The sequence below is a fragment of the Manis javanica genome, chromosome 1 (assembly GCF_040802235.1).
Source record: "Manis javanica isolate MJ-LG chromosome 1, MJ_LKY, whole genome shotgun sequence".
Taxonomy (NCBI): Eukaryota; Metazoa; Chordata; class Mammalia; order Pholidota; family Manidae; genus Manis; species Manis javanica.
This window is the reverse complement of record NC_133156.1, coordinates 116,244,104-116,256,896: the sequence shown is the minus strand read 5'-3', so window position 1 is coordinate 116,256,896 and position 12,793 is coordinate 116,244,104. Positions and strand designations below refer to the sequence as shown.

Here is a 12,793-nt window from a genome sequence, read left to right as displayed (position 1 = left end):
TTTAGTACATAAGTCCCCTTTCCCTTGAGACAAAAAAATTAAAAAGCCTATATAGAATCCTCCAACCTCCATCCCTCTTTTATATAGCTCTTCCTTTAGAATTACAGATCCTAGCTTAGCCAGGTCTTCCTTCAGAAGGCCTTTCTGGAGTCTCCAGAACTAGATCAGGTGCCCCTCTGTATGTGTCCCCAAAGCACTAAGTTCTTATCTCTAATGGAAGCACTTACATTGTGAGTCCTTTTCAATCTTTCCCATTTCAATGTTAAGGTACTCAAGAAATACTTTACTACATTTTTTGGGGGAAAAAAATTTAAAAAACATAAGACTTAAGTCCCTCCATACCCCTCCCTCCTCACAAATTCCCAGACTCTTCCTCCCCAAAAGTATCCACTTTGGTTCAGTTGTTGTATACTTAAATCTTTCCCTGTGCATTTACATGTGTATTATATACAGTAATATATTTGGATTTAGGGTTTGTTTTTTGTTCTTTACACAAAGATGTCATTGTACATGTTATTATACAACTTTCTTTTTTTCACTCAATAGTGTATTGGAGGTCCTTCAGTCTCTCCATCTCCATCTTTTGCATTCTTTTAAACTGCTGCTCAGCAGTCCCATAATCTGATCACTAGAGCTGTTTTTTGCTACTACAAATGTCACAACCCACATCCTAGACCATGCTTCTTTGTATCTATGTGCTGATGTGTTTCTAGTATCGATACCTAGAAGCAGACTTTTTGGCCAATTTTACTTGGTATTATCAAACTCTTTCCCCCACACCCTTGCTACCAGTAGATATTATCAACCTTTTAAGCATTTCACAATTTGATGAATGCAAAATGTTATGTCACTGTCACTGTAATTTCTATTTCTTTGATGCCAGCAGTAAAGTTGAACATGTTTTCAAATATTATGGGTCATTTATATTGCCTTTTCTATAGCTTGACCATTCTTATCCTTGTACTCATTTTTCTATTACTTTCTTTTTTTAGTCTTTGTATTACTGATTTATAGCATTGAACTTTTTTTTCCAGACCTTTGTGTTTTTTACTTGATCTGATAAAACTTAAATATTTAAAATTTAAGTATGAAAATTTCAAGCTTATCAAACTTTTATGGCTTCTGGTATTCTGTATTATACTTAAGGCCTCCCCTACCCCAAGATTATAAACATTGACTTTCTTTATTTTCTTTGAATAACTGTAAATTTTGATTTCTTACATTCAGCCCTTTAATCCATCTGGAATTTATGTTGGAGTATAAGTTAAAGTAAGGAGCAAACAATTTTATCCCAATAAGAGCCAATTGTTTCGACATCTTCTCACTCTAGACAGAATGTGTTGCACAGAGGTCTGACAGTGAAGCCCAAAGCAGTCCACCACAAAAAGCACAACTTGTTTCAAACTTTTGTGTTATATCCCAAAAGCTTATGTTCCCACTCCCTATATTTACCTCAGTGTAAAAATAATTGCCCCCTCCCCGACACCTGAGTAAAACTGAAGCTCCAGGAAGATGCACTATAAATACATACACCCACTCCAATTTGCCTGTGTTCTCTCTTACACCACACACACACACACACACACACACACACACACACACACACACACACACACACACGGGGTTGGGCTCGCTTTCATTTATTTGGTTGTTTGACTGACTGGTAGACTGTGAAACACACACACACACACACACACACACACACACACACACACACACACACACACACACACACACACACACACACACACACACACACACACACACACACACACACACACACACACACACACACACACACACACACACACACACACACACACACGAGGTTGGGCTCGCTTTCATTTATTTGCTTGTTTGTCCGACTGACTGGTAGACTGTGAACCCTCAAAGGAGGGCAGGAAACTCTTCATCTTTACCCAGTGCTTAACAGAGTGCCTGGCTAGCAGTTCAATTCATGTTTGTTAAATAAGTAAGTACCTTCCTACAAACAGACCCCAGGAGAGAATCTGCTCCAATATACATAAAAATATTTGTGAATGAAATTATATTTGGGATTTACATAAAAATAAATAGGGATCAATGATACCATAATTAAAAAATTAAATAAATAAATAAATAAATAAGGGAGTAGAGTGGGCAGTGGGAAGTATAGATGGAACAAGCTGGGTGATAGGTACATGAAGGTCTGTTACACCTGTCCTACTTACGTGTGTATTTGCAATTTTCTATAGTTAAGAAAAAAATTCACTCTATTTTTAACTCTTCTCCCTACCAACTCTGATAATCTTATCACTCAAATACTTTATTCTGTAACACAGAAAGAAAACATATTTATTACGTTCCATCCTGCAAAGCAGACATGTGATACTATGGTGATCCCTATAAAAGGGTGGTTGTCAAATGACAGATTGGAGACTAGCAAATTTAGACTAGTAACAAAGTATCCACATTACATTTTGGTCTAATACATTAAGTATATTATTTTATGTTTCACAAAGAACAGCGGTGTTCAACTTTATAGTTGCATATGAAGAATTAGAAGTTAGGAGATATTTTAAATATGTAAACAATTACATGGTGGGAGAAAAAAGAATGTGCTTTTAATCAAATGTTAATTCAGTGAAGTATATTCATTCAAAGTAATGTTGCTAGTTTCAGTGTTTCCTAGTCTATGACAGAAGAAATTTAACTTCTGATTCAAACACAAAATGCTGAGGCAGATGGATGACAGAATACAGGGTAAGAATACAATAAAAATAAAGTGGTTAATAATTACTGTGCCAATACCGGCAGTAAGGTTATACTGATTCTCCAGACTGGGGAATAGTAGCAAGCAACATTATATAAAAATCTAATTCCCTATATATTTATTTAGAAGTACTATATACCCAAAAGCTTCTTGAGCTGAGACCTGATTGTCAGCTTACCTCTTCTGACCCTTCTTGAATGGAGTAATATGTAAAATAGTTCCCCAAATACGCTCCTTCTGATTTGAAAACAGATCCATCTCCAGGATAAATCTCTATAGAGTTCACATTTTTATGGGCAAGTCTAAGGAAGAGAAATGATCATCAAAAATTTTTTTTTCTAATTGAGATAAAATATACCTGAAGGTAATCTTAAAAATAAAAAAAGCAAAGTTATATGGGGTTTTTTGCCTATGCAGCAAAACATAATTTTATACTCTGTATCCCAACCAGCTAAATTAATTTTTCTTCAAAAAATAAATAGCACACACAGAATCAGTTAATATATCTATTTTAATAACTGAGCTCAGCTTATGGAAGTCAGGCATCTATCTTCTTATCCTGGCATCCCCACTGCCAATCACAGTGGCTGGCACATGACAGTTACCAAAGAAATGCCAATTACATAGGAGTTAAATATGACAATTCCAGGACCTGAAAATAAGATTTTTCTTGAATTATGAAACTAGTAGAATCAATATCTGATGGATGAGATTAGCCATGTGTAAAAGAGTAATCCCTGAGAGAAGGTAGCTGATTGTACCTGAAGCACCATGTACAATCAAGGTACTGGTTGTGTAACATATAAAACCGCATGTGAAGTCAATTTTATTGAAACATATATGAGGAATGTATTGTCAGAAGGGGTGGGTTTTCATGCAGGAAAAGGAAAGCCCAAAGAACAAAAATTTTGCAGTACTCTTGCAACATTACAGAAGTAAGACTCTGAATCTAGGCAACATTAGTATTCCAGTCACTAGAGAGGTGTACTTGTGGTGGGATGGGGATCATTCAGTGGAATAGTGCAGACACAGAGAAGCTAGCCTGTGAATATTTGTGGCAAGAAGGAAGGCTGAAATCTCCTGGAGGCTCTCTCCTTTCTCCAATTCCATGCTTAGTGGACAACCTTCTGATGTGACTAATTCAGACAAGTAGTTGCCCTGATGCTTGGACGGGGTTTATCCTAAATACCTGCCATAGTATTTCATTCACTAGTCACATGAATCCCTCACTGGCTTTGGAGCTGTCACAAACATCCTGTGGATATGGTTAATGTGAATTAGTCACAAGACCATTCCATGCACTAATATAAAATGAAGGTTTAGGACTTGTAAAACTTAGGACCAAACACAGAACAATGGCTCCAGCAAACCCGTGTCCTCTCATGGGAGTCTGTCTGCAAGGCTAGTCCCATCCCTCCCGTGATATCACTAAACAGCTCTAACTCCAATGCGGGCACCTTACCTATATGTAATACCCTTGTACCAAACCACTTTCACTAGCTCACGATAGGAATATTCTTCATCAAACAGCCTCTGGGAAAGTGAATCACAAAAATCCCACCTGTGAAGGACAAAATACAAGCTATTAATTCTGGTTGCTCATCATAATTAACTTTAGAAGTCAACCAGAGAGTGCTACTGTAACAATAATGCATTTATTGCTTAACTTGTTGGATTAAAGAAAAGTAAAAATCAGTATGAAACTGCATCGGTAAAATTTAAAACTAATTATTTTCCATATTTTTCTTTTTCAGTATTTTCAATAATCTCATTACTGAATCTCAGCACAATCACATAAATTAACAGTTTTCCTAACCTTTAAAATTTAGGATTCAAACAACAAATATTTATTGAAATATCTATGGTGGGCAAGGCACTGTGCTATATATACTGGAAAATAAAACCCCAAAAAGCAGACATGGTCACTGCCCTCAGTGGAGATTCCTATCTAGTAGGATGTTAAATAATTAATATTGAGTATATGCAGCTCTATTTACAATAGCTAAGACATGGAAGCAACCTAAGTGTCCATCAGTAGATGAACAGATAAAGAAGATGTGGTACATATACATAATAGAATATTATTCAGCCATAAGAAGAAAACAATTCTACCATTTGCAACAATATGGATGGAGCTAGAGGGTATTATGCTCAGTGAAAAAAGCCAGGCAGAGAAAAACAAGTACCAAATGATTTCACTCATCTGTGGAGTAAAACAACAATGCAAAAACTGAAGGAACAAAAACAGCAGCAGACTCACAGAACCCAAGAATGGACTAGCGGTTACCGAAGGAAAACGGGTTGGGCGGGTGGGTGGGAAGGGAGGGAAAGGGGATTAAGGGGCATTATGATTAGCACACATAAAATAGGGTAGGCATGGGGAAGTACAGCACAGAGAAGACAAACTAGTGACTCTATAGCATCTTACTATGCTCATGGACAGTGACTGTAATGGGTATGTGGTGGGGACTTGATAATAGGGGGTAATGTAGTAACCACAATGTTGCTCATGTGAAACCTGAGTATAAGATTGTATCAATGATACCTTAATAAATAATTTTAAAAACCCAACCAAAATAAATAAATAAATAAATATTGATCATAAAGAAAAGAGAATTACTAGATGCTATGGGATTGTGTAAGAATCAAATCCCTCTAGGGACTTGGAGATAACCACCCTAAGGAAGAAAGGCTTATGTGCAAATCTGGAAATGAGCCTGTTTGCAAGCTGAGAAAGGAGTGTTTCCAGAAGAGGGAAGAACAAGTGCAGGGGCAAAAGAAAGCTTGAGAAGGCATTCTAGGAACTGCAAGATATCCAGTTTAGCAAGAGTTGAGAAAGCAAGATACAGGAAGGGACCAGAAAATGGAAGGCCTTTTGAGCCATATTTAAGGATAATGGACTTAACCTAAGGCTAGAGGCAAGTTAAAGAAAAACTGTTAAATTAGAAGCATAATCCTCTTTTGATGGATGATCATAATGCTTGAATTTCCAATTTTAACTAGATAATCATGACAAGCCTGAAAATCATTCCCATAGTTTGCCTGAAATAACCACAATGTACTCAGAGACTACCTGGAATCAAACCCTAATTCTACAAGTACTAGCTGTGCAACTTTGTTCAGGTTTTTTAACCTTTCTGTGTCTCAAGTTCCTCTACAAAATGGGACACTAATGGTACTTACCTCATGAGGTTGCTATGAGGATCAAATAGGTCAAATACAGCTGTACCTGGCACCTAGTTAAGTGCTTTGTATTAGCTATTATCATCATTACTGCACTACTTACATACAGTTTGTGCTACAAAGCTGTAACTATTAAGTCATTCATCTCTCACTGGAGGGAAAAGGTTTATACCCAGCCATCCAGAAGCCTCTCTGTGTTTACCCCTTTTGAAAATGGACATATTTAGAATTAGTTAACCAAAGACAGAGGTGGCCTCTGAGGTAAGGTATGGAGGAAAGAACCCATGATCATAAATTGTCAGATCCATGCTTCAGCGACCAACGTGATAGGCTCTGCAGAGCTGCAGCTGATGGTCCTCCATGCTGTCACAGAGCCCTGGGCCTTCACTTACCATACTTTAATAATCTTTTCAGCAAAATGGTCTTCATTAGACTCTAAGCTCCTGGAAAGCAGTGACTGTGTCCTAGTCATCAGTTATCTCTGCACTTAACAAAGTCTCTAGTGTATAGTCAGTCTTCATAAACAGTCAATGCATGGACACAGGGTAAGAAACATCAGCAACATATTTGCTAGAAAATTACTATCAGTTATTAGCAAACTTCTGAACCAACTGAATGAACATTCCTTATGCATTGTATCAGATGATTTAGAAGGAAAATTAGTCTTGTCAAATTTTTTGACTGGTTCAGACAAAAGCTTTATGACACGTCATTCTTGCATTACCTGTGCAGGTGTGGGACCGGACAGCTGAGCAACAGGGCCCTGGGAAGAACAGAGACCTCTTTTCCTCTTTCCTCTGACCCATGAGAAGTTAAAACTTCACTCTGGGTTATATCTGCATCAATTCCAGACATCCTGCTGATTTTATTACGAAAATGAAGTGCCAAGGACAAAGGGTATTTCCATTCCTCTGGACAGGAGGCCACAGACCAGCATTGCTGTACCCACGTGTATATACATGTGTGTTTTGTACCAGGAGGAGGCAGCCCCTCCCTGTCTTCAGTTACACAAATCTTTTCCTCTAAAGATTCTTTGGATTTCCCGATCTGAGAATAAAGTTCATTTTCTTTATTCTTCAGCCTTTGTCCTGATAAACTCCCATGAGTACAGGTCTTGCCTGCTGTCTCAACTGGTTTGCCGTTTTTGTCTTGACTATTCTTTTCTGACAATATGACGGATGAGTCTGGCTTCTGGCTTACTTTACACAAAAAATGTACTGAAAATTCGTGCTGAGATTTGGGCAGACAAAGATATGCATGACCATCTAAAGATGCTATCTTCACAGTGCCACTCTGCAGACATATCATGCCATCATCAGTATCACGACTGGGCCATCTCACTTCTGAGATGTCAGTGAAGATACGCTGAGTTGAGGGGAGAAAAAGAGATGGTTTGTATTTTTTGTTAACAGCCCAATTTTGCCATATATTTGATAGTTACGCATTATGTAAGAAAGCTCTTAAAGCTCTGTGTTTACTACCCAGAGAGAATGAAAAGTGGAGAGCCAGATGTCAGCTTAAATATGATTTTCCACAGAATTTTTGATATTGTTAAGATTCTCTCTTTTAGGAAAAAGAGATGTAAAACACACCCACACCCACACCCACACACAGACAAAAAAATGAGAGAAAAAGTAATCCTTATTATATTTAGTATTAGACAAATTTTTGTTTAAAATGTACAATGAATCAGAAATAGATTTTCAGCCTCTCCCAAAGTCCTACTCAGAGACAGAATATAAATAAGAGAAGCACTACAATGTACTATATTAAAAGCAATCATAACTTGGTGATATTGAACTATCATAAAAATAATTGACAGAACAACTCAGAGAATACAGAGTTGGACTCAACCATATCTTAAGATGTTAACTGTGATAACATAAGCTTTTCAAAGTAACGGTACTGGAATTACTGAATAACATTCAGGAAATGCTACTTCAAACAGTTATCAAATGGATTAAATAAAATAACATATATAAGGTACCTGGTCTATATAGCACCTGGCATATCACATACTAAAATAAATTCTAAGTGGCTTAATTAATAACATTTTTAGAGACTGAATTACTCAATAGTGAACTGATACTGACCAGTAGAGAACAGATTCATACCAGGTAACAGTGGGTGGAGCATGTTTTCAAGTAAGATAAAAACAAGGGGTGTTGCATAACAATCTCTTAATTAGTTAATCTTGCCAATATTAATTAATAATAGTAAACATTTCAACTTCCATTTATATAAAACCTTAAATTTACAAAAACTAGTGTCAGGAAGGCATATTTGCAGTGCTATTCATGCGTACAGATGTTACTATAGTATTCATTGATGGCAAAACTGGTTTGTAAGGATGGTTAAGGAAGTTCTATCTTCTAGAATTATATATCATTCCTAGACTATCTAATAATCCTACTGCAGCATCGGCAGCAAGCTATGCAATTTCAATGAATAAAGTTACTCAAAAGATATAGTGGAAAAATAGCCTTATAGACTAATTATAGCTTATAATTTTCCATGATTCCTTTGCCATGAAACAAACCATAATACAAAATTACTCAGTAGGCAGGCAAGCATCATGGTGGTAGCAGAAAGTGGTTAAAAGGCATAGACTGGGTTCAAATCCTGACTTTGCCACTTAAAAAATGTCCATGGACAAGTTAGGTAAACTCTCTGAGGTTTAGTTCCCTCACCTATAAAAAGAGGCTAATATCCAGCCAACATACCTGTTCTGACTAGTTGGACACCCATAATAATTAGCAGGTACACATGCCATACTGGTGTTATGAAATACTTTTAGTATCATTCCTAGTTATTGGCACATAGTAAATCCTCAATAAATGAAAGTTATTATTCCTAAAAGTTCAAAACAGAATATAAGCAAAAGAATAAAATTTGTATACCCATACGTAATTACACATTAACAAATAACCACACACAAGCAACTGAAAATTGCCACATAATTTTTTTGAGAGGGCATCTCTCATATTTATTGATCAAATGATTGTTAACAACAATGAAATTCTGTATAGGGGACTCAATGCACAATCATTCATCAACCCCAAGCCTAATTCTCAACAGTCTCCAATCTTCTGAAGCATAATGAACAAGTTCTTATATGGTGAACAAGTTCTTACATAGTGAATAATTTTCAGTGAACAGTGCCACATAATTTCTTAATTTTAACATTTATGAGAATCAAAAAGCCACCAATCTGAAAAATTCAGAGTATAACCCTTGGCTATGAGGAAAAAGGCAGGGAGATGTAACTGTATAACTTCTGTGTCTCAACCAATACACAAAATATAAAGTCTAGTGAAATATAGAAATATACATTCTACAGCATTTCCAAGTGTCATGAAGAAAAACATGAAACACTAAACTGTTTCTAATTACTTGTCCTTAAACATCACTTATGAAAAATGAGGTTTAAAATATTTACCTTTTTTCTTTCAGAAGGTATGAGGCTTTCAGATAAAAAAGGGCAAATAGCAGCAGAGTTTCGAAAATCGAGGGCTCGCTGCAGTTGCTTCTACAAAAAGAAATACACAATGTAACCTTAAAAAATGTAAAATAATTTGAAATCAATTTAGAGTGACCATAATCCAGAATAGTAATTATTTTCCATATTCTGTCTACCTCAACAATATTTTGGTATTAGAAAGAGTTGTTTTTCATCATCTTTACTTACTCGGTAAGTGCTAATAACAAAGTGTGTCCTTTGACGAATTCTTTCTGGCTGTTCTAAAGGATGTGCTGAAACAGGAGGAGCCTTTTCAAATAAAAATTCAGACCCACAGGGAGAAAGCTGTAGTCTGGAACCATCAACATAATGTACTTGCACTGAATCATCTTCATAAAGTACCATTTGCACTTCAGCCGCCATTACTTTGACTATGGATAAAATGTCCTTCCAAGGTGAAGACTAAAGGAAACAGGAAACAGAGTAGCACACACAGTTCCCTTAATGGACAAGTCTGTATTTTCTAAGAACACAAGGAAAACATTTTGTTATTGCATTTACTCTTGTTGCATGTAAAGTGATTACTTTAGTACAGGCATACCCTGGAGACGTCGCGGGTTAGGCTCCAGAACATCACAATAAAGCAAATATTGTGACAAAGTGAATACTAATACTACAATAAAGCAAGTCAAATGAATGTTTTGGTTTCCCAGTGCATATAAAAGTATGTTTACATTATACTGTAGTCTAGTAAGTGTGCAATTATGTCTAAAAAAAATACATACTGTAATTTAAAAATATTTCGTTGCTAAAAAATCCTAGCCATCATTTGAGTTTTCAGTGACTCATAATCACTGGTCACAGATCACCATAGGAAATATAAGAAAAGGTTTGAAACAGTGTGAGAATTACCAAAATGTGACATAGAGACATGAAGTGAGCAAATGCTGCTGGAAAAACAGTGCCAATAGATTGCTCCATGCAGGGTTGTCACAGACCTTTAATCTGTGAAGAATCCAGTTATCTGTTCCCTTTTAGGACATGATCTCCTTCTACTACTCAAGCAATCAAGTTTCACCTGACAGAAAAAAATAACTTTCCATAGATCCCACTTTTCCCAGTTTTACCCCTATTTCCTACCAATAGACTTTTCAAGTATAGTATCAACTTGTGGTCTCCTTTCTCTTCCATCAATCCTCAATTCATTGCATTCTAGCTTTCTCCTCCACCTCTCTACTGAAATTGTTTCACAATGGTCACCAGTATGTTCCTATACTCACTGAGTTCTGTCTTCACCCTACTACACTACTACTAGTCAGCCTTTGATGGCATTGTCTAATTTCCCCTGCACAAAACTCTTCCTCTGCCTTTTATTTTAAAACACAAGGGCTGCCATAGCTCCCCTCTACATCTATTTTTTGAATCATGTCTCTTCACTATTTTTTTAAATCAAGGCTTTTTCAAAACCTGATGTTAGTCCCCATTTCATCATCTCTCCTTACTATACACATTCATGTTGCTTTTATACCTGTCCTTGCTTTTTCTTTTATCTTACCCCCTTTCAAAGTCTGTAATCAGCTACATATGATTGACCTATAATCTTTTGTGGAATGTCAGGATATAAGTAAATATTAAACCATATGGCCTCTCTTGAGGACACTGACATAACTTTTAATTATTTCCTTTCTCTAGAGAACTTCCAAATCTATCCGACCTCTCTCCAGAGCTTCCAGTTGCCTGCTTCATGTCCCTGTCCCACCAGATAAATCAAACTCAACATGGCTAAGATGGAACTTAACCATGCCCTCCAAAAGCGGGCTTTTGTAATATCCTCTAATTTCATTTGCACTCTTGCTTTCCATGGTGTCCAGTCTACATATGGTAGTAGTAAGAGGGGCCTTTTAAAATAAAAATGATTTCTATCACTTACTGGTTCACAACCTACCGTTTGCACTTAGGATGATAAAATCCAAATTCCTAACCATGGCCTATAAAATGCAATCTTGGCTTCATCTACCTCTCCAAATGTTATCTCCTCTCACGTCCTTGTTCAGGCCACTTAAGATACACCTGCCTTTTTAAACAAGCTGTTTCCTGTCTCCATTGTTCTTTCTGCCTACCATGTCCTTTTCCTGGCCTATTTCATGGCTGGCTCTTTGTCACCAATAAGATCTTACCTCAAATATCATTTCCTAAAGGCACGACTTGATGATTTCGATTAAACTTGTTCCCAATCATCTCCTAATCACTTTTTATCCATTTCATCTTTTTCTGAATGGCATATCTCACTACCAAAGCTGATTTTATATATTGACTTGCTTTTTGTCTTTTCTCTACTAGGATATAAATTCAATCAGAAAAGAGACCTCTGTCTTATAACCGTGTCCCTGGCATGTAGGACGATACTTGGCAAATAATGAGTTCAACAAAGATTTTATTTAACGACTAAAAGGATAAGAGAATTAAAAAACCCTCGCTCCTCCTTAATTTGCAATTTGAATTAATGGCCTCTCAATCTTAGCAATATTTGACTTCCCACTGTTTCTCTCCACACCTCTGTAACAAGTCCTATTGGACTTTGTAAGTCTGTCTCCTAAACCTGACTCCTCTTTTTCTCATTCAGGCCATTAATTCTCCCCTCAATTCCTGCACTCTCTGGGGTCTATTTCCAGTTTCTTCCCTCTCCCGCCCATTTCCAGGGTTGCTGTTGTAGGTAACTTTCCACAACCCAGACCATACCAACCACTTTACGTCGCTTGTTTACACGTTAAATGGCAGTACTTAAACAATAAATGCATTTATATCCGGCATTTCATAAAAAGCTATAATCCGGCTCCAATCAAATTTTCAACCTCATCTCTACTGTCTTATCCCTGTTTTGTTTATTTTACCACCCAGTACATTACGTCACAGCATGCTGAACGATTAAAAAGCCACAATTCTGTTCTTAACATCAGTGGGAACATCATTTGTCAAAATGCACTTAGTTACAGAAAAAGCCTCATCAAAACAATGACCAACGTCTTGAACTCACAGTTCTGGGCTGAAAAGTCGTGGGAATGAGACCAACCAGTGGCCCTGTGCTAATTTAATTTGCCAAAATGTTCAAAGACGCAGCGTCTGCCCACAGCTGCTTCTCGAGGGATGGAGTATTTCTTCAATTTGACAAATTACCAATAAGTCATGTTTCTTGATGAAAAAAACAATCACAACCGCGGAGAAATAAGGCCACAGAAAGAGTGTTTTAGCCCAGACGTCCGTTAAATCAGAGCCGGGAAGCGCCAGCTAAGGAACGGCACACAACGCAGCAGTACCTAGGAGCGGTTCAAACCTTCCGCCTTCGGGAACTGGCTTTCCTCCCGGAAAAAGGAAGACCGGAAGTCCCGCCCCTCCTGCTC

The 12,793-nt window shown here is 37.0% G+C and overlaps 1 protein-coding gene across 7 annotated transcripts in view; it reads right to left on the bottom strand.

Annotated features, from left to right (window-relative positions):
- The window catches only part of C1H5orf34 (chromosome 1 C5orf34 homolog), a 29,671-nt gene extending 16,878 nt beyond the window's left edge, over positions 1-12,793 (bottom strand). For 2 of the 7 annotated variants that reach the window (XM_017653754.3, XM_073236484.1), the window contains exons 1-6: positions 12,430-12,769; positions 9,624-9,857; positions 9,375-9,464; positions 6,660-7,300; positions 4,215-4,313; positions 2,931-3,054 (exon numbers count right to left, since the gene is read on the bottom strand). In XM_017653754.3, coding sequence (XP_017509243.3) covers positions 2,931-3,054; positions 4,215-4,313; positions 6,660-7,300; positions 9,375-9,464; positions 9,624-9,818 — 1,149 coding nt within the window. In that variant the 5' untranslated portion in view covers positions 9,819-9,857; positions 12,430-12,769. Of the gene's footprint in view, positions 1-2,930; positions 3,055-4,214; positions 4,314-6,659; positions 7,301-9,374; positions 9,465-9,623; positions 9,919-12,429 lie in introns of all 7 variants that reach the window. The other 5 variants (XM_017653755.3, XM_037023605.2, XM_073236474.1 and 2 more) reach the window with 5 other exon arrangements.